The sequence below is a fragment of the Dermacentor silvarum genome, chromosome 4, assembly GCF_013339745.2.
Source record: "Dermacentor silvarum isolate Dsil-2018 chromosome 4, BIME_Dsil_1.4, whole genome shotgun sequence".
NCBI lineage: Eukaryota > Metazoa > Arthropoda > Arachnida > Ixodida > Ixodidae > Dermacentor > Dermacentor silvarum.
The window spans coordinates 175,992,358-176,017,506 of NC_051157.2; the positions used below are offsets into that span (position 1 = coordinate 175,992,358).

Genomic DNA, 25,149 nt, shown 5'->3' on the forward strand with positions numbered 1-25,149 from the left:
GATCATGAAATTTCGTGTTGATGTAGCATGCGCAGATAAATTTATTAAATCCATTGCGCAAGCTTTCTACTAGGACATATACGTGTTACCGCACTGCTCCTTATACGCCCAGCAGAGACAGCAAGAGCGATTCATAATTCTAGCTGTGGCCGATCATTTGTTTAAGTGAGCGGCTGTGGAAGAACAGCTTTCAGAATAGTGAAATACTTTTATAGAATCACAGACATGTGATCAAAATAGTAAGAACGATTTTCTGCACCGATTAGACTTCGTTGTTAGATCTTGCGTGTGTGTGTGCGTTTTTCTTTCGCTCTTGCATGTGTAGATGTTTGCACGTCCTAAAATGACCTTTTGATTATCGTTCTTACTTTATTAAAATCAATTTACATTTCTCACATACAAGTAAAACGATATTGCCGGAGGCGCACTAGTTCATGCCTCTGCAGTTGAACTCCATTCGCCGCTACCTACCTAGCACGGAATATTTAAAAATATACAGCCAATGCTTTAACACGTTGGTGCTCCGCGATACTGCCAGGCACCCCGTGCGCACAACCACAGCTTGCAGCATTCTTACGTTCTAATCACTGAGCTCTGCGCTCTCCAAAAGTGTAAATCTTGCTCTGTAATTTGTCATAGAAAGGTATCTCCGTCTTTTTTATAGAATATTTGTGCCGTACATTATGCAGGTCTCACATGATGTGGAAAACGTCAGATGTCCTTCTTGCCTCCCCTCCCATTACGCACCAGTCGGGTATGATGTTCACAATGTTGGCTGCTCTAGCCGGCATCACCTGTGTCATGGTGCCGACCATGATGACGCCTGCACAGACTGTGGATAGCATCGAGAAATACAAGGTGGTATATTTTTACGTCTCGTTTATAATACAATAGTATGTTAGGTGGACCTCGCGCACTTCTAAGGTATCAATCTGGAAAAAAAGAAAGGCGCAGGCCTGCGCGGCACACGCAGCACAGTCAAACTGTAAGCTGGTGGAGCGGCTCAAGGGTAGCTCCAATTTGGGCACCACGCACAACAGGGTCTTCGTGGCAGTATGTTTGCCTCGTTTTGACGAGAACGATCTGAACTGTCCACCTGGCGTCAACGGCGAGCTGCGGCTTGTAATGCTCTCTGCACAGCTGTCTGCTGAGCCCGATGAAGCCTTACAACTACAACTTACATGTCGGGAGCGCCGCGTTTGCAGGCACCTTAACTAGATGGCGCCACCATACTGGCGGAGGCTCGGGAGCGCGTTGATTGCGCGCCTCGTCTGAATCGCATATCGTCGTCTGCGCCTGCGCACGCAAACGCCTGCGCCTGCAAATGTCTGCTGTGTTTGCAGGCGCCTTACCTAGATGGCGCCACCATTCTGGCGAAGGCTCGGGTCGTCTGCCCCTGGGCGCTTATGAGGCCATTTCGCGCCGCCCGATAGCAAGCGCTTGCGTGGCTCAGTGGTAGAGTATCTGGCTCCCACGCAGCGGGTGCGGGTTCGATCGCACTGGGAAATGCGCACTTTTTTTCACATTTCCGGCGATAGCGGTTACAGATCAACGCCGGCGGCGTCATCGCGAACAGAAAAATGGCTATTGGAATGAGCCCATAACAGCTTACGCTGTAAAATCAGCCGGAAGCTGAATGTAGTGCCATAAAAAAATTTGGGCCGACCCCAAGGCAGTGCATGCAGTCTAACGAAGGGTCTCAAAGCACTCTTTCACGCGGGAATCATGGGATGTGACACACGTGCCAAACTTTCAAAGAGTGACTGTGCATTGAGAGAATGCCTTTGATTGTGGCCTAAAGTAAGGCTAATGTTCGGGAGCAACGGGTTTTGATAACACCATCGGTCCCGCCTTTCATTATAGCATTATGCGCAGACATCACCTACTTTGGAGGCATCTCACAGAAACTTAAGAAGTGTGTTGAGCGTGCGCGATCGCGTCGCAGTGTGCACGAAATCGCACAAGTGCTAGGCCATCCATGATGCACGCGCGTGTCACTGTCGAAACGTTAAGATATAGTTATTCTTTTTAGAAGAAGATATCGCATAATATTGCCACGCGTTAGTATCGCTGGATTACGAGCACGAAGAAGTAGTTTATGGCTGCTGCGGCTAAAAACAGTAAACAGCAGTTCACTCAGAACCGACTGCTTGCCTTTTCCTTTCGCGACAAACTGGTGGACGTGCTGGGTACTCATACGCCCTATGCCTGCTGGTCATAAACCAGCAGCTACCGAGGCCAGTACATCAAGGACTGCAGAAATCCATCGAAGCAGCCGTCGCCTCCAAGGTCTTCTATCGGAATACAGTCCCCTAGCAAGCTCTGCGACGAACATGGTAGCAACAACCGCAAGACAAACCGAGGAGATCTCAAATGCTGCTGTGCCATGCATTGTCAACGCGCCTCGCACGCCTAACCCGTTCCACGGCAACGCCTCTGAGGACATAGAAGACTGGCTACAACATGTCGACCAGATCGCCACCTTTAATGACTGGGACGAAAGCCGTAACGTCTACCTTTTAGACGCGGCAAGGGTGTGGTACGAGAACCACGAAGCTTCATTTACCAGCTGGCAGCAGTTTTACCGACTGCTTCGTGACGCCTTCAGTACCACCGAAAGAAAAGAGAGCCGAACAGGCACTATTTGCGAGATTCCAAAGCTGAACGAAACCGTCGCCATGTTCGTGGAAGACATGACGAGATTGTTGCGTCGGGCCGAAGCCCTAATGCAAGAAGACAGGAAGGTGCGTCTGTTAATGCGAGGCGTAATAGAAAAGCTTTTCCGCGCGCCTCGTGCCCAGTCCTCCTACAACAGTGCCTCAGTTCGTCCTTGAGGCAAGAGTAATGGAACGCATGCTTCGGCAGCGGCTATCGCAGTGTGAACGCCAGACCACCATAACTGCTGCATGTTCGCTTGTAAGTGCAAATGATGACAGGGATTCCCTTACCGACCTAATACGGCAGGTTGTTCGAGAAGAACCGCAGAAGTAATATAAAGCGGTGCCGGCACCTCCGAGTGCCGCAGCTCTTACGGACGTCATTCGGGAGGAAATCAGGCTGGTGGTTATTCCTCGCCACCAACGCGAACCCAACCCCTCACGCCATCGTACGCGGATGCTCGTCGGATGCTCCATGGCCTGGTTCTCGCAGCCACCTGCAGGACTTCCTAGACGCTTCTCAAGTCCAATCCACCGCACGACTCTGCAAGCAGACTTTCATGCATGCAGTCCGCGGAAGTCAACGGTATGGCATGTTCCCGAACAACAGTCCGTTGTGCTACCACTGTGGGGAGGCTGGACACTTGTATCGCGACTGCCAGTACTGACGCATTGGTCTGCGGGGATACCACCCGTACGCCCGTTGCCCGCGTTATGACTAACGCCCACACGAAATTGAGGAATACTTGGAAAGCAACCGTCTTCCTCCTGCCCCTCAGCGAAGACAGTCGCGGTCGCCATCACCTATTCGGCCCGCATCAGCCAGCCGCGCTCGACTCCTCTTTGAGTTTACTGAAGTCACCGGCGGAAGCCCGCGCTGGGGAAACTGAAAACAGAGACCTCCCGGGGTGAGGACGCTGTCATGCGAACCGTCAAATGTCCTCCGCCGACGTCACCCCCTCGCGCCGTATCGCTGACGCCTTCCTTCGACACCTCCAAAGGAACTTCTGCTACTATTGCTGTTTCCGTCAGCTGTTATCCGGTAACTGCACTTGTCGATACGGGAACTGATTACTCGGTAATGAGTGTCTCACTGGCCACTCGGCTACGTAAGGTGCTGACAGCGTGGGATGGCCCACATCTGATCAGGGCTGGAGGACACCTCGTGTCACCCATTGGACGATGCATCGCCAGACTTGCAATTTGTACGTAGACCTTCGTAGCGTCTTTCCGCGTGCTGCCCACGTGTTCTCAGCTGGTTATATTGGGCATGGCTTTTCTTAAGGAATATGGGGTGATCAATAGTCTGCGTGACTTGTTCATTACTTTTTCTAACGGTTTCTTCGGATGTGCAGGATGAACATCATTGCACGGCTTTACGCGTGATCGATAACTGCGTAACGTTACCGCCTCGGAGTAGCATCTGCGTCCTCATTGAGTGCCCAGAAGACCACGTAGATGTAGGCATCGCTGAAGGTAATCTCACCATTTCGCTTGATCGAGAAGTCGGTGTCGCACGAGGTCTCGTCGAGATCCAAAACAGGCAAACCACGATCCTAGTTACTAACTTCAGTGATGAGTACAAGCACTTTGCGAAGCATACCACCATGGCCTACTTTGAAACACTGGACGGGTCGAACGCATGTGCTTCGGTAACGACAATCTCAACGCAGGCGTGAGAAGACACGTGCTTGATGATCTCCCACATGTGAAAGACGATAGTCTTTCTTGGGCTACCTAAACGCGAAAAACTTAGCTGTCTGTCACTCGATTCACCCGCCCGGCCAAAACAAAGCACGAAAAGAGGAGGTGCAGAGAGAGAAAGGCGACAGAGAGCGAGAGTAATAAATAAATGGAATAAGGTTTCTTGGCGAGGCGGGATTCGAACCCGGGTACCCATGGTTCGAAGGTGAGCGTCATAACCACTAGGGTATACACCCACGCTTATAGAACAAGCATCTATGGGAACCATTTGATTGCCTTGTCCAACGATTATAACAGACCTTGCTATGGGCGAGATAAAGAAAATGAGAGAGAAAGAGATTTAAAGAAAGAGAGAGAAAGGTACTCGGGTACTCGCGGCCCGAACGCGAGCGTTATACCCACTACGCTATACACCTACGCTTGCAGAGCTCCGCTATTTCATCAGATTTCACAAGCGTGGAACTAGCTTAATTTTAAAGACAATAGTCTTTCTTGGGCTATCTGAACGCGAAAAACTTTGTCTGTCACTCTATTCAACCACCCGGTCAAAGCCGATTCAACCGTCCGGGGCCAAAACAAAGCGAGCTACTAGCATTGCTACCACGGGGTCATACACGCCCACATTATACAGCGCAACGGAAATCTCAGGCATATGAGGCAAAATATATGTGCACCCGTGAGCAAAGTATACGGACCATTCTTCTTTCTATGGTTTTACGTGCCAAAACCAGTTCTGATTATGAGGCACGCCGTAGTGGAGGGCTCCGGATTAATTTTGACCACCTGGGTAACGTGCACCACAACACAAGCGCACGGGCGTTGTTGCATTTCGCGTCCATCGAAATGCGGCCGCCGGGGCCGGGATTCGATCCCGCGACCTCGTGCTCAGCAGCGCAACGCCTTAGCTGACTGAGCCACCCCGACGGGTAGTATACGGACCAGGAATTGCGCGACAAATCCGATTTTTTCAACTGCTTGCGCTCGAAACTTGAAATTGAGGACTGCAGTCCAAACTTGGCATTGCGAACTTTCCAGTGTACTCGTAAATTTCAGTTTATGTTTGTTAATAACAGAGAAATTGAGTTTTTCGGCGACCCTGTGGTCCGTATACTTTTGCTCACGGTTGTACCGAATCGTGATCCGCAGCGTTCGTTTAATTAAGAATATACATTGGGCTGGTTTCTACGTTAATAAATGAAAAATCAGCGCGTTAGAAATGGTGTCGAAGAGACGCTACACGTTAAAAACAAGCCGACAGAAGCCACGGTTCTGTAGCCGGCTTTAAGCCAACAGTAATAAAAGGCCCCAACAGAGGGCGCGAGAGCAGGGCGAACGCGGGAAATTTGAATTTAATTCAGCGAAACCTCCATTGCATCCATCATGGGAGGAGTGACAGGGTAGGGTAAGAGCGTGAGGGGTGGAGGGAAGAGAGGGTGTTACCTATCAGGGGCGGCACAAGACTATCGTATTTCGACGTAATTTGCAGCGAAGCACGCAGATAGGCGGCCAATTTGAGATTGTGAAACCTTTGCAACGACTCATCATGAATGACGTGAGATTTGTTTAGGGCTCGGCACAATCCTGTGCTTTCCACGACCTTCAACGACGTCTACAGACACCGCCGATCCTTGGTCACTTTGACACAGAGGCCGACACAGAAGTGCATACTGATGCTAGCCACATTGGTCTCGGAGCGACACTCGTATAATTTCAAGCTGGTGGTGAACACCTTATTGCCTATGCCAGCCGCACGTTGACGCAGTTTTGCATCACCCAAGTCAACTACGAAGTTGTCCCAGCAGAAACATTGCAGCAATCTCGTAGACCACGTTCCTCTGACATTGTTCACGTCACCAGGATGAAGCCCTACCACTCGCGCTGACCCCAATTCACAAAATTTGTGTTGCAGTCCCTGTCCTCACGCCCGTTGTCTTTCTCATTTCTTTGATTTTCTCCTGTGGTATTTAACCCGACACCAACTTTTGTGCTTTAAATTTCACTGTTCGTTCGTGTAGTGGCATCGAGACAATGCCTCTTTTAACGCCACGCCACGCGTTAGTAACGATGAATGACGAGGATGAAGAAGTTGTTTGGTGGCTGCTGCGGCTTAAAGCAGTAAACAGCCGTTCACTCGGAACTGACAGCTTGCCTTTTCCTCTCGCAACAATATTGCCCGAACTGCCAGATAGTAACAAGCGCAAGACAGCACTGCGTATTGTTACCGACACTGTGACACTGCGCCGCGAGTTGGCATGTTTAACTGTTGAAAGGGACCCTAAGTGTAGCGGCATCGCTTCAGCAAACATTTCGGTGCTTTTGGCTCAGCAGGCCTCCGTCGCTCGCGGCATTATTCAGCTGAATCGGAGGATGACTGAGCTTTTAGTTCCGAACTTCAGAAGCGAGTACCAACACCTGGTAAAGAGAACGGCCATTGCTCACTTGTCATAAGCTTGTCATAAGCTTGTCATAAGCTTGCTGAGCTTTCTGTAGCCGTAAACTATGACACCGCGATTGTCAGTACAGTCGACGTAAATCCTGAGCTCTTAGCTCCACAGAAAGAGCGTATATGAAGCATTTTATGCATGTTCAGTGCCTTTTTTGCACCCACGTCGAAAGTGAATCAGACCCCCATCGCAAAGCACTGTATTATAACAGACCCGAGCGAACGCTCCCTGCATCAACACTCCTATCGGGTGTCACAAAAAGAGCAAGAAGTGATCCGTTGTCAAGTAAAGCAAATCCTCGACGACCACGTCATCCAGCCCTCTACCAGCCCATGGGTGTCCCCCGTAGTACTTCTCAAAAAAGGACGGCACTCTTCGGTATTGTGTGGATGACGGCGAACTGAACAACGTGACGAAAAAAAGATACTTCCCTCTTCCCCGCATAGATGACTCTCTAGACCGCCTTCGACATGCCCGAAACTTCTCTTCAATGGATTTACGAAGCGGCTACTGGCAGATCGACGTTGATGAACGTGATCGAGAAAAGACAGCGTTCATAACTCCTGATGGCCTGCATGAATTTAAGGTGTTGACCTTCGTATTATGCTCAGCTCCCGCGACTTTTCAATGGATGATGGACACCGTGCTGTCAGGTCGTATGTGGCAATCATGTCTCGTTTGTGTAGATGACGTGGTTGTTTTTTCTCGGAAATTTGAACAACACTTACAGCGACTTCAGTCCGTGTTTCTTGCAATTCACTCTGGAGGCCTACCATTAAAGCGTGAGAAATATCATTTTGATTATCAGGAGTTGAAGTTCCTCGGCCACGTTGTTAGCCACGTTCGTGTTCAGCCAGATCCAGAAAAGAATATGGCTCTCGCTGGCGTTTACACCACAAGCCAACAAACTTGACGTTCGCTGCTTCTTGGGCCTCTGCGCCTACTAAAGATGCTTTGTAGAAACTTTTTCCAAAATTACAGAACCTGACTCATTTGATAAATGAAGATATCCCGTTTGTCTGGGGTCCGGAGCAGAGAGATGCTTTTTCCGAACTTCAACGGTGCATCCCGACACCGCACTTGGGCACTTTGATGAAGACGCCGATACTGAAATGCACACCGATGCTAGCAACATCGGCCTTGGTGCAGTCCTCCTGAAGTGGCAAGATGGCGTTTAACGTGCTACTGCTTACCGTAGCCGTACTTTAACTTCTGCCCAACCTAAGTACTCTACCAATTAAAAGGAATGCTTAGCTGTCGTCTCGGCGATAGCTAAGTTCCGGCCATATTTATACGGCCGTCCTTTCAGAGTGGTTACCGACCATCATGCCCTCCGTCGGCTAGCCAGTCTCAACGACCCTGCATGGCTTCTTGCCAGGTGGAGCCTTCATCTTCAAGAATTTTATGTAACAATCGTCTACAAGTCTGACCGGAGGCATACTGACGCCGACTGTCTTTCGCACGCTCCACTTGCAACGGTGTCAAGTGATGCTGACAATGACGGTCGTTTCCTTTGCGCTATCAATATATCTGATTTGGCTCACCGACAACGGGACAATGTAGACCTCGGGCAGCTTATCAACTATCTTCAAGACCGAAATTCGCATCCTCTACGGAAGTTTACGCGTTCACCATATTCATGCTTTCTACGCAGCAATGTCTTGTGTAAAAAGAATTTCGACCTATCATCGACTGGACATCTCCTTGTCATTCGGTCCGCGCTGTGTGCAGATATTCTGTCCACCTGCCACGATGAGCCCTCTTCAGACCATGTCGGATTCGCGCGTACCTTGGCCCGAATTCGACAACGCTACTACTGGCCTAAGCTTGCCGAGGAAGTCCAGCATTACGTGAAAGCTTGCAGCGACTGCCAGCGCCGAAAGGCTACATCTCAGCGCCCCGCCGCTTTCCTGAAGCCTGTTATACCAACTACCATTTTAACAAATCAGCATGTACTTGCTCTGGTCCTTCCCTAAGTCTTTTGCTGGCAACCGATGGAACGTGGTTGCGACTGAATACCTGACGCGATACTGGTGCCTTTCAGCGAGCCGTGCCAGATGTTGTGCACTATTTCACCCACAACATTGTTCTCCGGCATGGTGCATCATGCACCAATGAGCTAGGTGTCGACGACGACGAAGACGAGCTCTCAGTGAAGGTGTCGGACTCAAAATATGATTCCATTAGATTAAAGTTAATAGCTATTATTTCCGTATATACTAACGTGACTATATTCTTTTCGCATCTGTAAAAGGCATAAGCAGTGTCGTCAGAAAATTCTATTCACCTTCGGTTGGACGGTTATATCACAACGGTGTGCATGTTCATTGTCGTATGCATACCCAAGTCTCAGAATTTGCCTTCCATTACAGTAAAACGATAAAGTGTGCAAAATGGCGGTTGATGAAAATGCACATGCAACATGTGACGAAACAGATTAGCATAGCATATGTCCCATATTAGTGCATAAAATAGCATCATATTCTTAGGCTGTTCCCAAAACTTAGCGCGCTAGAAGCGCGCGAAGTCTCATTGAGAGGAAGCTTACTTTTCATATCTGTAATTGATCAAATGCCGATTCTACTATAATTGAAATGTGAATTAAACTGCGAAGGCAAAAACAGTATCACCAAGACAGTCGCCTCGTGAACGCTGCGAGTAGTCATACTGCGGCCTCTCCAATGCCGTATTCCTAAACTATGTCCTTTTGCGAAAGAAATCGTAAGGAAAGCTTGGAAGTGAAATTCGTTTAAGTAATTGGCGTTATGCAATATCCTACAAGACAACCTGCGCTCGCGTTGACCTAGAAATTGTTCATTCATACCTTTCCTGGTAGTTCGAAAGCGGGTGCTTTGCATGGATACTCTATGTCAAAATCTAAACGACCCGAAGGACGGCAGAGGGAAGAAGAAAACCAACAAAGCGCTGACCTTCAACTCACGCTTAATGCCTGCTGCGCGCTTAATAAGATAATATAAAGACAGGAAGGGCAGAGCACAAGCGGAAAGGAGCCTCGACAACCTCATTACATGTGGTTTCCTGTAAAATGGCACAGCCGAGCCGCGCACGCAAACACCAATCTCACAAGTGCCCCTCTTTATAGCAAAGATTGCGCTTACTCAGCCATACCTTCTGTCTTTTTTTCCCTATCTTGTAAGCTTGATATATCTAGAATAATTTTTGCGTATTTTCCTAGTATGGATGTACCATTCGATTCTGGAGAGCATCGGCACTCTTTGCAATGCACATCTATGTTTGCTGTATGTTCCAGTTCTTTTATGTATTCTGGTGAACCTGCCGCCGGCCGGTAATGCAGGGGACAGTGCATGTAATGTATGACCGGCTGCATGAAAGATGGATTCCATAAAAAAACTTTGTTGGCACTGGCACCATACTTTGTATGGTGCTTCTCAATACACGAGGAGGCATCTGGCTTGTTTGAGTTCACAAGTATGCACATCTTGCGCAACTTCTTTAGCGGGGAGAAAAGCCTGCGCACACCGGCGTGGCCCGCCGTTCGTTTGAGCGTGGGGGACTCGTTGTTCACTTATAGAAGCACAGCGATGGCCATCCTTCCCATTTCTTGGTGCGTTTACGCACATGTTCTCCCTCAGGTGCGCTTCGACAAGGCATCCAAGGAGCCGCTCGGGAAATGAGACTTCTAACAATCTCTTGAGTGTCGAAGCTGTGTTGCACTTGATCCGGTAACGAATAGACAAGAGCATTCCGAAGAAATGCGATTTCGATGTCTCTGCTAACGACCTACGAGTAGGCTGACGAAAATGTCCGATAATATTCTTTGACCGCGGAGCGTAGCTCTAACAGGTGTGCTGCCACTCCAACCTTAAAGGTCCAGCAGGCGGAGTTACGCAGTGACCCGATTGGGAAGCTGGAGGGACGGAAGTTTTATTTGTAACTGGTGTCCGTCAGACTTTCGCATATTGGTGTGTCAGCGCACAGTTTAGGTCCTTTGTGTTGACGAAAAAGCCTTTTAATCCCGGCGAGTTCGTGCCCTGCTGAAACATCCAACTCAACTGCCCATGCAATGTCACGGCAACGCTGCCACGTCTAACCATCCATGACATCCCTCTTGTCATGAGGCGGGTGCTGTATTGGACGAACCGGTCGCTACATTAATCAACGGCTGGTTAAACTCGTATTCTTTAGGAACTGAAACACACTGCAAGGAATGTGTATCCTGCAAAATCTGAAGGATAGAGCCGTTCTCGGAAAGTATGCAAACAAGAAAACAGGCAAAATGTTTGAACCATACGAAATAGCGGGTACAAATGAGAGAGCGTTCCCGAGCGCACGTTTAATGAACGTTTTAAATAAAGAGGAGGAGGAATAAACTTTATTTGTGTCGCAGATTTGTGAGACCTAGGCCTCTCTACCTAGGTCATATGACGGCCTCGAGCCCTTGGGCTCTGGCGGCATCTTCGGCCTGCTGGATTGCCTTAAGTTGGTCTTCCGGTGCAGAGCTGAGCTGCGCAGTCTCCCAGTGCTCTCTGGTCTTGTGTTCTTTTTTTCTGTGTGGGTGGTTGTCCCAGGACAAGCCCAAACCATGTGTTGTAAGTCCACCCTTTCTTGTCAGAATCTGCATCTATCGGTGTAAAGTTTTCGATAGTAACGCTTTTAGTCCACCGGGTTCGAATATGTTTCTGTTTGCAACAAGCGCCATAGCATCGCTTGCCGTCTACTTAGGGAGGAGTGCGCCGGGGGGGAAGCGGGCCCTGCCCAATTTATAGTGTTTGGTGAGCTCGGTAAAGCTGGTCATCCGGGCTCTCTCCGTTCCCAGTATTTGCGTGTCACCGGCTCGATCCGTCAGTTCTCGAGCCAGGTTGTGCGCTATTTCGTTCCCAGAAAGGGAGGAGTGTGCGCATGCCCACATAATGTAAACATCTCGATCTTCACGAAAGTTGGCTAAAATTCTTAGCACTTCTGGCGAGATTCTTCCTTTGGCATAGTTCTTGACGGCAGTCTTGGAGTCGCTGGCTATGATGTTGGCCTCCGTGGAGGGTATTGCCAGTGCTAAGGCAGCCTCCTTCGCCACCTGAGCCTTTCCTGTTTTTACAGTGCCACTAATTCTGGAGTCACTCTCTAGAGTGGTAGCAACTATCGACATACTCTATTTGTGTACTCCGCCGCGTCCAGATAGACTACTGAATCTTTTGTGGAGAGCTCTCGCTCTTGCGATTCTTCTGTCTTCGTGAAACTCCGGGTGCATGTTTCTGGGGATTGTGAGTATTGAGAGATGTTCCCTTATTTTCCTTGGGATGTCTCCCCGCAGTCCGTGCCGTGTTTCGTAGGATATCCCGATGTCGTCTAAGATGTGTCTGCCCGTCAAACTCTGCGTAAGTCTTTCATACTGCGCCACTCTAGATAAAATTGTTAGATTGATGTCCGTGTGTGTGTACGTGTGCTAGTACGTAACTTGAAATCGCATGTAATCATGTCGCGATTTCTTTGCGCTTGCTCTCTTTCCTTACAGTGGCTTTAGAGTCTGAGCGGCGTATGCTATAACAGTTAGCTGACGGTCAGCTTTTGTCCGTTTCATTCTTGCTTGTTTCGCCCTTATCAATGTATAGACTTAGGCGTGTACCAGCTACCCACTTCAACACTATAGTTTCGTATATTATAGGTGATATGCGAAATAACATTTAAAATATGGCATGTAACTTATGTGACATACTCACAACGTATACTTTGTCGATATTTATCGCTGTACCGACTCACCTGCAGGTGACGACGACAATGTTGTTCCCCTCTCAGCTGCAAGCTGTGGTACGCGAGCTGTGCCGCACAGGACGCAAGTTACCCAGCTTGCGGTCTATCGGCACCGGTGGCAGCGTGCTTCCACCATCCGTAGCAGAAGCAGCCCGCAAAGCCTTCGGTAGTATCGAGCAACTGGCGAAGGGTTATGGCATGACAGAGTCCTGTGGCAGTGTCACGACTCAACCGAATGCTGGCGAGCACGGGGATTGTGCAGATGTGGGAATGCCCTCGACAGGAGTCACAGTTAAGGTACAGTATACTGCAAATGGCTGATATTACATAAAGCCGCCGTACCACCGTGGAAACAAAGAAATTAAACAGACGGCGCACTGAGTTCTCGTCCAAGGGTGCTTCCAATGTTGAGCTCTGACAACTTGTGCGAAGGATGTGACCTGGATGGCGACTCTGTTAGCATTTCTAGAATATGATTGTGGGCAATTATGTTTGCGGCTAAATGGAAAATTTTATTGATATCTTTAGTGGTCATCACTGCGAATGCATCGCACGGCGCCTTTGCACAACACGAGTGAAGAAGGGCTAACTAGTGCTGGCTAGTATGTGCCGTAGAGTGATACGTTAGCAGTATTGTGCAGTACAACACGAGAGTGCACTTGCATTCAAGTGCTCATTTCGTTAAGAAAGCATGGCGGCTTCTGTGACATAGGTATAATAGTGTAGCACAAAATAAAGACGAGAAAGTGACTGAGTATTTCCGATTCGCTGCAAGAGCGTATTGAAAGCCTGTACGCGGCTTTCAATTTGCACATCTTTCCACAAAAATTTCATTGCACCATGAAATAATTGCATTGACTGTGAACTGTACCCACAACACTACGTGCATCGTTGCAAGCTCCACGACCTTTGCAGCGAAGCTGATAGCTTCTCGGTGGCAGCCCTTTTTTGTCCCCGTCCGTCAGCAAACATGTGGACCGATACCGTAGGCAGTGAAGGAGCAAGTGCAATGTGGCGTGCTGTCAAAATGACCATTACTCATTTCTCCAGGTTACAATTACCACCATTACTCTAAAGCAATAAAGCATTGCGTACCCCACTCAGCAACAGTAGTGGTTGTTTACAACAGCTTCGCTGGACATCAACATTCGCAGGGCCTTGATGGCGAGTCAATTTTTTGGGGAATGCTAAACGTTAACGATCAGTTATGTGAACTGCATCTTCATGCAACAGAAATCAACCAGAAATGTGACATGCCTTTCTGTTTGTTTCCCAGGGGACATTATCATTTGACAGTATTCTCTAAGCGCCTACAATAGTACGCCTTTAAGTAATTTCTGTCACCTGTTGAAGTCAACCTTGCTCTCCTTTGATTCCTAGGTGGTGGACGTGTGCACACGCGAAAAGCTTGGCCCCCATCAGGTAGGGGAGATCTGCTTCCGGTCGTTGTCGATGGTGAGGGGATACTACAAACGACCCAAAGAATCCGCCGAGCTCTTTGACGAAGAAGGATGGTGCAAATCAGGTGAAGAGTGATATCAACACCGCTATTTTTTTTGTCATTGTAACTCGCATCTTTTGTGTCCGTGCCACATAGTACCATGCAGTGAAATTCTATCTCCTCCGGTGGTGATTAGAAAGGTGGCGCAATGATGCCGCCTTTACGAGGGACCGATATTGCGCGAGAGCATTACTCCCTTTCATCTAGCTCTGCTGCATAACACACTCTCACGACAGCAATAATGAAAACATGTGACACTGTTTCTATTATGGTAGTTATATAGAAACTCCATGCGATGACAGCGGCTTCAATGTTTCTTTGAAAAGTGCTGCGTGTTGTGTTTTGCTCGAAGTTATCATTTGATTTTATGATGTTTTATTGCGACAGCAATTATACGGAAATTCCAGCCGCATTACTGCCATCGCCGTGAGGTTTCGTATAAATTCTACTATATACATACATACATGCATGCATACATGGTGTCCCAGCTATCGCGCAGCACGATATTTAAATAGAGGAACGGCGTTACGTGGCGCAAACCTAGTGCGTACTGTTTCCAGTGCAGTGGAGTAGCCGCCGTAATTTTTTCGATACTGACATTTAATCAGGCAATTGTATTTAATTATCTAACTCGTGCAGTACTGTCCTAATTATCGCAGTTTCAATGAGAAAATTGTAGAGCAACAAGAAAAACTACCGCTACAGCTTTATGTTGCTCAATACGTGCTACATACGTTTTTCCGAGTGACGAGAAGCCCGCGAATACACGCAGAATTGCCGCGTTACTGGCCGCTCGAGGCACTTCGCGTGTATTCGCGGGCTTCTTTCACGTTCGGAAAAACACTTGAGAAGCTTGAGAAAGGACTGTTGCTTTACCGAGGACGCAAAGGAAAAAACAATAACTCGAGCAGCCTCCTGCAGTACATATCGTGCATTCTGCCATCGTTGTTCAAGTACTGCTAATACTGTTCGTACGCGCTCTGCAGGCGACGCTGGATACTATGACGAGGATGGTCGTTTGTACTTCTGCGAACGCCTCAAGCAAATGATCAAGTGCATGGACAACCAAGTTGTTCCTGCTGAACTGGAAGATCTGCTGCTACGCGAGCACGGCAAAGAGATCGCTGAGGTGTCTGTTGTAGGCCTGCCACACTCGGAGTACGGAGAAACTCCTGCTGCTGCTATCGTGCTCACTGAAGAAGGGAAAAAGCAAGACTTCTCCACTCTCGCTAACCGCATAAGGACAACTGTTGCAAGTAAGACATTTACGTAGACAAAAAAATGCCTCTTCTGGTTTAAGCATCGTATGTGTTGTGTGGAAATCTCTAATGCAACAATGTGCGTTCGAGACATGTAAGTGAAACGTGGTAACTGAGTGGCTCGTGTGAAATTACTTGTTTTTAGGAACTACCTTGAAATCTCTTCGCAATCACCGGCGGTCATTGTAGGCCAGTCTGGGATTTGGATTTCAGGATGGTGTATATTTGTAGAGCACAACATTAAGAAATGGCGCTTTACAATCAACTAAGGTCGCGTGTGTGCGTGCGTGCGTTTCGTAAATCTTCAACAGCGTCTGCTTGGAGGTCGAACCAGGTTGACCATCGGAGAGGGTTCGGTAGGGAAGACAAGGCGACGTACAAATAAATAAGACAAGTTTGTTACATAGTTACGGGTGAGCGGTGTGCTCCAAAGAACACATACAAGAAACGTCCAGCGTGCAAAACAAAAGTATTCTTCACGTGTCAATTTGTTGGCTTTTTTATACCCCCCCCCCCACCCCACCATTTGGGCATTCTCCTTCTCACGTATCCCCACTGCAGAGGGCCTTGTTAGGACACGTCAGGGCAAGCCAGACGAAGTAGTGAGGGTGGGCGACAGTAGTGAGTGTGGGTTGTCGTATTGGGGGTTGATGGTCGTAACGAGGTGAACGTCCCAAGCGGGGGCGAGCTGGTCGCAAGGCTGCACGGCAGGTTTCGCACATTCCTCGGACCCACGCCATGGACACGCGTCTGTTCATGTTGATGAGCAAGATCGTTAGGCACGTCGTTTCCCATGCGTTTGCATTTGTTCTTGGCATGGCCGCTCAAAGTGAATCGCAACAGCAGGAAATCTAGAAGAAATGGGAAACGAAAGTAGATGAGAAGATAACTTGACGCTGGTGGATGCCATATCCACAACTTCAGCATTACGCGTGCGTTGCACTACCCCTTGTGCTACGGCGACGGCTTTCAATACGTCCACTAACTTGAGTAATGTTTACTGCATATAGCTCTCGGAGTGTTAGCCAGTGCAACTCAGAAGAAGGAAAACCGAGGGGCACGATATTTATTAATCATGACTATTCAACACCAACAGAAAATGAAGCAAATGAAGGCGTCGTCGAAAGTATCTGTTCTTGAAGTAGAAATGTAGAAAATAATGAAGAAAATGGAAATAGTGGCCGAAAAAAATATATAGCCAACAAAAAATAACACCAAGGCCAGCGTAGGGGAAATTACACGTACGTGTTAATTGAAAAAAAAGTTATAATTTAATGGAAGTGAAAGTGGATGAAAAATAGGCTGCGGCTTAGCTCAGCTAACCCTGGATATGCAAAGCGAAAGCTTGGTTTAGCCTGGTTAAGTCTTGGGTTCACTTGGCTAACCATTGACCATTGATTTAGCTGTAATTATTATACTTAGGTATGCTCTCATCGTTTCCAAGCATTTTGCGAGCCGAAGGGCTCGCTCTTCCTCATTCTCTGACGTTGCTTCGCGCGCTTGACATTGCGGACCCTTCCAGTGAAGCAGCTCGCCGGGCGATATCCGCGGGGTGTTCAGACGCCGCTTTCCGACGACGGCTCAAAGCCTCCAGCTCCCTCGCAACGCTCAAAAAGACGCCCTGCCTCGCTCTCATCCATGGCCAAGCTCGCACTGACTGGGCGAGCACGTCACTCCTCTTAGCCAGGCATGCAGCGAGTCACGTGGTCAGGCGGCGACCCAGCTGCGGAGAGCACATGTGCCAAGCCGGTGGCGGCGGCTAGCGCATGCGGCTAATAACGTGATGCGTTGCCAAGGCTACGGTGCAGCTGCGGTAAAATGAAGGTCAAATTGCTGGCGACGGCGAAACTTGGCTCGACTAGGTTAGTAAAGCTTTCGCTGTAAAACTGGCCGCAGGTCGGGCACGAACCTATGTCGTCGCATTAAGGTACGTCCGCTTTAATGACAAAAACGAACGGGACGCGGCGAGCGTCTGCCCGGCAGACGCACTCGGGCAAGTTCACATGGCAATGGCTCGTACCCCCGTAAACGCGGCCTCCCCATTACGATGACAGAAGTGAAATTTTACGCTGGAATGATAAGCGGTAACGCTTCCAGCTGTGGAAGATGACGACGACGAATGCGGAAGTAGTGACGCGAGCGCGTGCCGAGCACGAGCGCAACCCGAAGGGCTCCAATGAAGCAGCTGAGAAAGAAGACGACGCTCTAGCCAGTGCTGATGATCGTAGTTTTTAGTGGACAGGCGACTAAGAGATGCTTTTAAAGAGAAAGCTTTACTTACCTGATTTCTGTCAACTTAACAACGTCATAAGCGAACTGGTAACCACCCGCCCAAACGCGCAAATCCTGCCCTTCGGTGATTTTAACTTCCCGCAAATAGACTGGCGTACCATACAATCATTCTCGGTATCCGGACACACAGAGGCCAAAACTTTTGTTGATTTCTGCCTTAACTTTAATTTTTCTCAGCTAGTAACCGAACCAACCCGGATTTCGCAGCAAACTGCTAACGTCCTCGATCTCATACTAACCGACCACCCTGACAGCCTTTCATCCATTTGTTACTTGCCTGAGATCAGTGATCACAAAATCATCCATGCCACTTTTTCGTTTAATTTGTTAACACGGTATGCCTTTAAGAAAACAATATGTCTATACGACAAAGGAAATTACGAAGCAATAACTGAAGCTATGAATACCTTCTTTCCTGTATTTGAATCAACTTTTCACGATCATTCCGTTAACAGCAATTGGACGCGCTTCAAAAACAAACTAAGTGAACTTACAAAGAAATTTATTCCTAAAGTCACCTTTCGTTCTTCTCAGCAAAAACCATGGTTCACAAAAGCCCTAAAACTCCTAGAAAACAAAAAAAAAAGCGCCTGTATCGCGCCGCCAAACAGAGTGGGCACCCATGCGCATGGGATAAATATTATGAAGCCGAACAGAGCTACGTTGACGCACTGCGTCATTCCAAACACTCATTTTATCACAATGATCTACCAAACCTATTAATCAATAATCCGAGGCAATTTTGGAGAGTCATAAACAATAACGAAACGCGCACTATTAAGATAACTAACGAATCGAACGAAGTTATTAATGATTCCGATTGCGCCGACGTGTTTAATACCGCCTTTGCTTCTGTGTTCACTAACGAATCTAATGCGCCTTCCGTTTCGTCATCGCTTAGTATAAACTCGTCAATGGCACCCATTGCCTCCAATGTAGACGGTATTTGTGCGGTCATCGATAAAATCAAGTGTTCATCATCCTCCGGCATGGACAAAATTAACTAAAAAATAAAAAAAAACACTAAGCTTATTTCTGCAGCCTATTTGTCTTTGATATTTGCCCAGTCTCTTTCTTCAGGTTACATTCCAGATGACTGGAAAATCGGGAAGGTCGTTCCAGTCCACAAATCAGGTAACAGAAACTCGCCTCTTAACTACCACCCCATTTCCCTAACAAGCGTCCCTTGAAAAATCATGGAACATGTCATCTACTCTCTTATCATGATTTTTCTTGACTCGAATCACTTTTTCCATCCCGCCCAGCACGGATTCCGCAAAGGTTTCTCCTGCGAAACACAGCTGGCCATCTTCCTGCATGATGTTCACACTAACCTTGACAGTAACATACAGACTGACATAATCTTCCTGGATTTCTCTAAAGCCTTCGATAAAGTCCCTCATCAACGTCTAATATTGAAACTAACAAGACTTAATTTGCATCCTGATGTTTTGAATTGGATTATTGAATTTCTTAGTAACCGCTCCCAATCTGTAATTATAAATAATCATCTATCTAACCCTGTGCCAGTAACATCAGGCGTCCCTCAAGGATCAGTTCTTGGCCCTCTATTATTTCTAATATATATTAATGACTTACCGTCACATGTGTCCTGTAATATCCGAATGTTCGCCAATGATTGTGTCATTTATCGCACTGTACGTAACACCTACAATCAAACAGCCCTGCAGAAAGACCTCTCCACTATACTAACATGGTGTGGTGATTGGTTAATGTCACTTAATGTAAACAAGTGTAAAGTTATGTCTTCCACTCGTAGCCGTAATGCCCTAGTATTTCCTTACCAAATCGGAAGCATGCCTCTCGAATTAGTAGAGTCCTATAACTACCTAGGTATCACCGTATGCAATGATCTGTCCTGGCATAAACATATTTCTAACATCATATCATCTGCTAATAAAACACTAGGTTTTTTAAAGCGTAATCTCCGTCAGGCCCCTAAAAACGTAAAACTGCTTGCCTACAAATCCCTTGTTCGACCAAAACTAGAATATGCATCTGCCATTTGGAGCCCGCACCAAACATATCTTATCACCTCACTTGAATCTGTTCAGAACCGCGCCACTAGGTTCATTCACTCACAATATTCATATGACGTCAGTATCTCTGCACTTAAAACACAATGCGGATTAACACTACTATCTAATCGCCGACGCGTCGCTAGTCTTGAGCTCTATCACAAGTTCCTTTTCAGTGTCCTTCATCATGCTCCATACATCATTCCTGCGGCACGCATCTCTCTTCGCACCAGTCATCCGCAGCAAGTCGCACGCCCGCGTGCCCGAACCACTCATTTTTCCGCCTCGTTCATTCCTCGAACAGCTAAAGACTGGAACGGCCTTCCTGTTGGCATTCTTAACATCGCTTGCCCGTCTTTGTTCAAACAGCGCGTGATTGACCACTTTGCATATATTTAATGATGTGTACCAAAAGTGGAACCTATGTTATACGCACCCCTTATGTAATACCCCCTCTGGGGGTCCTTAAGGACAATAAACTGAACTGAACTGAACCTAGTCGACCCGAGTTTCTCGTTGCCAGCAATTTGACCTTTATTTTACCATAGCTGCGCCGTAGCCTTGGCAAAGCATCACCTGACTCGTCGCACTGAGCTCTGCCGCCGCCTCCGGCTTGGCGCATGCGCTCTCCGCAGCCGCGTCGCCGCCTGACCGCGTGACTCACTGCGCTCGTGTGAGCTAACCACTGATGAGAGCGAGGCCGGGCGGTATCCTCTGAGCGTTTCGCGGGAGCGGGAGGCTTCGAGCCGTCGTCGGCAAGCGGCAATTGACCACCCCGCGGATATCGCCCGGCGAGCTGCTTCACTGGAGAGGGTCCGGAGTGCCAAGCGCGCGAAGCTAGCGTCGGAGACTGAGGAAGAGCGAGCCGATTGGCTTGCAAAACGCCGGAGGCGGCACCAAAACCGTAGACGAAGTGAGGCTTTCGACGAAAAAAGAAACAAGCTTTCGCTTTGCATATCCAGGGTTAGCTGAGCTAAGCCGCAGCAATTTTTTTTTTTTTGCTTCGCCTTGCCATATGATACTTCGCTTTAAAATCGGGCTCCTCGGTTTCGTTCATTACATGACGAGGGTCTCGATTCCTGCAATGTTGATGCATTCAGGTGGCATGTGTCGCTTTATTGACAAGTTGCCTTCCCCCAAAAAGACAGCGCTCGCATAGCTTTACCTTGCACTTCTTTCTCGTCACTAATATGTTTTCGAACACCAAGATATGCTCACATCTCATTTACCCAGACATGTGCAAGACAGACAAATGCAAGAACTGTGGTTCTAGAGCCAATCTGGAACATATGCTATGGGAATGTCGAGGCATAACAAACAATAATGGGGATGCAGCCTCTCGCGATCGCCTCCGCGTGCGCTGGGAGACTGTGTTGCTCAGCTCTGTCCTTGACGATCAACTTTGGGCTGTCCAGCGGGCCGAGGAAGCCGCCAGGGCTCAAGAGCTCCTGGCCGTCACCTAGGCGGGACCATTTGCCCGTCCCACAAACGCAGGGCCATTAAATAAAGTTATTTGACTGACTGACCAAGATATGCCCATAACCTCGCAGAATGTAGCTATAATACTCCATGTAAGTGCCGTTTGAAAGGAAGGGTGGAAAGCATGGAACAAGTGATTGGAAAACACAAACACTAGGGTGTTCTATGTTTGTCTACCACTCCCTCGTCCCGTGTTTTGCGCTCTTCCTGTCAAAGATGTTGCTTCAATAAACTAGTCATTATACAGAATTATTGCAACGAAAGTGACTTCCTCAAATTGGCATGTGTACCATCATTTAATGTCCGAAACAAATATACCAAGTGGTAAATCCTAAGAGGTATAATCTGTGACCATTACAGTAGGCATTACATGGCCTACCCAAATGTATTTTTTCTTTGTAAACTAGAAATATTGGCATTATCCCAGTAGCTCTTTAACCCACAGTGCCATGTTTAAAAGGTGTCTATAATTTCTCTTTATGTCCTTCGGTGCACCCGCCGTGGTTGCTCAGTGGCTATGGTGTTGGGCTGCTGAGCACGAGGTCGCGGGATCGAATCCCGGCCACGGCGGCCGCATTTCGATGGGGGCGAAATGCGAAAACCCCCGTGTACTTAGATTTAGGTGCACGTTAAAGAACGCCAGGTGGTCAAAATTTCCGGAGTCCCCCACTACGGCGTGCCTCATAATCAGAAGTGGTTTTGGCACGTAAAACCCCATAATTAAATTTCTCTTTCTATCGTTCATTGTGGGGTCCTGAACTTTCTCGCAAGGTTCCGCTTTAAGCCGTACATTCGTACCGGCAGCATGCAAAGCCTGTACACTTTTTTTTTTCAAGGGTAGCGATGAACAGCCGTTTGTGACTTGCTAATGCCTGCCGTATGCACTCCAAACATTTTATAATCTTCTGTAAAATTCGTTCTCAAGATCACAAAATCGCGCAATCGAGGACGGCTGAAAACTAAGTGGTGTGATGAAATTAGGAAATTTGAAGGCGTAAGACGGGGTCAGCTGGCGCAAGACAAAGGGTTATTGGAGACTATTAGTAGAGGCTTTGTCCTATGGTATACGTAGGTACGCTGATAATGATAACGGTGATGGTTATGTTATAACACGGTAGCTGCATGTGGTTATACCCAGGCCATACTCACGAGACCACAAGCTTTACAATCTAGAAAAGAGCCTATGGGAACCACATTCGCAATGACTATTTGCGTGCTATTGTTCCTTTTAGCGCCAGCATTGGGACCAAACTGGTCTCACATAGCTGAGGGGTTTGGCGTTGTCGAGGCAGAGCATAGGGGACCCATGAGGCCAGCAACCCGTAGCCACTGCTTTATTCGCTAGAGCGCACGGCTAGAGACCGAGCTTGGCGCTGAAACGCGTCCATATAGAACTAATGGATAAGGAAGGCGACGGTGCCTCTTGACCAGGCAGCGGTGCTATCACACATTTTGTGGCGTGCGAGCCATTAATGAGGGTGCACGAATTGCATCATAAGAATTGTAGCAAAATCTCATCACCACGTCACTTTCGTTGGTAAACACATGTGCACAAGCTGCTTCTCTTGCTTTGAGCAATTATTGAAAACTTGGTGGCGCAGGTGGTATATTGCAATTGTGTGCGCGTTCCCCGACTCGGTGCAAGGTCACTGACACCGTCAGAAAACAGCAAAAATTTTCTATAAACGGCTGTAGCTGCTACGCTCCGCCAGTCAACACTTCATGGCGAGAAATTATAGATTACCATGCTGGCTCTTCCGTTGGTGCTGCTGTACTTTAATACGACTATTCGTCCTATTACGGACCACATTAAATGTTTTCTCAAGGACATCAATTACTGAGATAACTGCCGCACTTAGATTCGGCAAAAAGGGTGCATTTAGGTATACCAAAGCTTCTTTGAAGGCCTTATGCTTTTATAAACTTTAGTACAATTTCAATGCTGCTTTGTCAATGACCACTTTTTTTTCGATCTCGCAGCCAACCTCGCCGTGCACAAACACCTATATGGTGGCGTTTACTTCGTGGACTCTCTACCGAAGACTGAGACGGCGAAAGTGAACAGACCAGCACTGGCTCGCACTCTCATACGAGTCTGAATCCTGCGTGATTATTTTGCAAATAAAATATTCGGTATTACAATCTTTACCATGCTTAGATGAGTTGCGTATAATCTCAATGCTGCCAACCACCCATAGGATGGGGGAAGTATGGCGTCCTTCAAAGTGCAGGAACTTCAGGCCATCACTTGCAGGTTCACCCTGGCCATGCCGTCGTGCGTTTATTTTTATACACAGGCTTAAGGATAAAAAGCTTCTGGTCAGGAGGAGGAATGGGATGAAACGCGACCATTAAACGTGCAGCAAGAGTGGAAGAGCAAACATGGATGCCCACGTAGGGCGTTTTTTTTTTGTCAGTGTAGGTAGGTAGTGTGGTTGGGGGTTCCTGTGGGATGCTGTCTGCTGCTGAGTAGGTCCGTATATTAGCGCATGTATTTGTAGATATATACGCGGAAGTTATATTTGTGCCTAATGCAAGTTACAGCCAACGGCTTACGTGGTAGAGGCTGACAAAGAAGTAATAGTAAGCGCACCTATTTCCCTATAGCATTCGCAAGCAGACGGACTTGTTATGAAGTAGCGCAATGTATTCACCAGTTTTATATATATTTCACTTTTATTCATTTCGGCATTCGGTATGTGCTAGTGGGTCTGCGTTCGTCTATGACCAATCCTCCAGAAATATTATGTGCAAGAGTGACACGAGAGGTACACAATACCTTAATGCAACTCGATATCTGTCGCATTTACTATTTGCGCGTACCCCTCTTATCATCACTCTTCCCTCGAAAAGCATTACACATCTCCTTTGTAGGCAGATCTTTGTAGACGTGACTGCACAGGAATAACACACTGCGCATCCGCCTAATTTCGCGTTCATATTTTGGCCTCGCGTGTGAATGGTGTAATTCACAAACTTCAAACTTGCAAGAGTTTAATGTTGTGAACTTTGTGGTATAGGTGAACATCGACATTGTCTAAGATGACACGTTGCCATAGAATGAAAGTAAACACAACCGTTCGTATCCCCGTTAGCTGAAAAGTATTTAATTACCCGGATCACTAAAGCTTCACTTCGCGTATCTTTTAAAAGTGCATTTGATCTGCAGACTTTTCACGTGAAACGTGTTTCATTTTGGTAAGCATAGGGGAGTCACTTGATAAAAACTCGTGTAACGTTACATGTATGTCAGAAAACATGTAAGACTAATATCGCCTATATGTTTGCAACCGTACTTCTGAGCGTATCGTTTTGTTCAGAAAAAAAAAACACCATTCCTCTTATGCTTGTGTCGCACCATACATGACCTCATCGGAGCTAAATTGGGGATCTCGCTCGGCATTCGGAGAGGCAGTATATCTTCGTCCATCTGAGGGGGGGGGGGGGGTAGGGGGGGGGTGGCCTTTGAAGGAGCTCAATCAGGACATGATAGGCATAATTTAATCAAACGCAATCCTGTGCACATCAGGAGTTATAGGGCTTACAAGTGTGAAATATGTTGCAGAAATGTGATCATCGCTAGGTTTTGCCACCCTGTGTTTGACACGTACGGTTCAGAAATGGCGTGAAGAGACTCCGGCAGCAGAACAGAGGGATTGAAATGAGTGCCCACATGTTTTACTGAAGCAGACCCACTACCGATAGGGAGTGAGCACGTGCTATTGGACGATTTGACCATAGGACCCCCACTAGCTTTGTCATAAGTTGTGGCCCTTGTGGGGTCTCACACATGCTCTTGGGACAAAGGAACAACAACACAGTAGTGCAAACAATCAAAAGGGCATTTATTGCACATTTCATACACTAATGCACACTAGCCGAATTACAACCAATAGAGCATTCACACGGGCGCGCGACAAATCAAGGAAGTCCGACTCACCGCGACCCAATAGCGAGCGAATACGTTCGCCCCATGCTATGACACCATCGCCTAGTCGTTCACGTGTACAGTCACGCGAACGGTGGCGCGCTCAAACGATCCGTGTT

The 25,149-nt window shown here is 47.7% G+C and overlaps 1 protein-coding gene across 3 annotated transcripts in view; it reads left to right on the top strand.

Annotated features, from left to right (window-relative positions):
* The window catches only part of LOC119450780 (uncharacterized), a 177,998-nt gene extending 154,754 nt beyond the window's left edge, over nt 1-23,244 (top strand). For all 3 annotated transcript variants that reach the window (XM_049666225.1, XM_037714283.2, XM_049666224.1), the window contains exons 6-10: nt 690-858; nt 12,548-12,829; nt 13,913-14,057; nt 15,020-15,289; nt 23,083-23,244. In XM_049666225.1, coding sequence (XP_049522182.1) covers nt 690-858; nt 12,548-12,829; nt 13,913-14,057; nt 15,020-15,289; nt 23,083-23,201 — 985 coding nt within the window. In that variant the 3' untranslated portion in view covers nt 23,202-23,244. The remainder of the gene's footprint in view (nt 1-689; nt 859-12,547; nt 12,830-13,912; nt 14,058-15,019; nt 15,290-23,082) is intronic.
* The last annotated feature ends 1,905 nt before the right edge of the window (nt 23,245-25,149 follow it).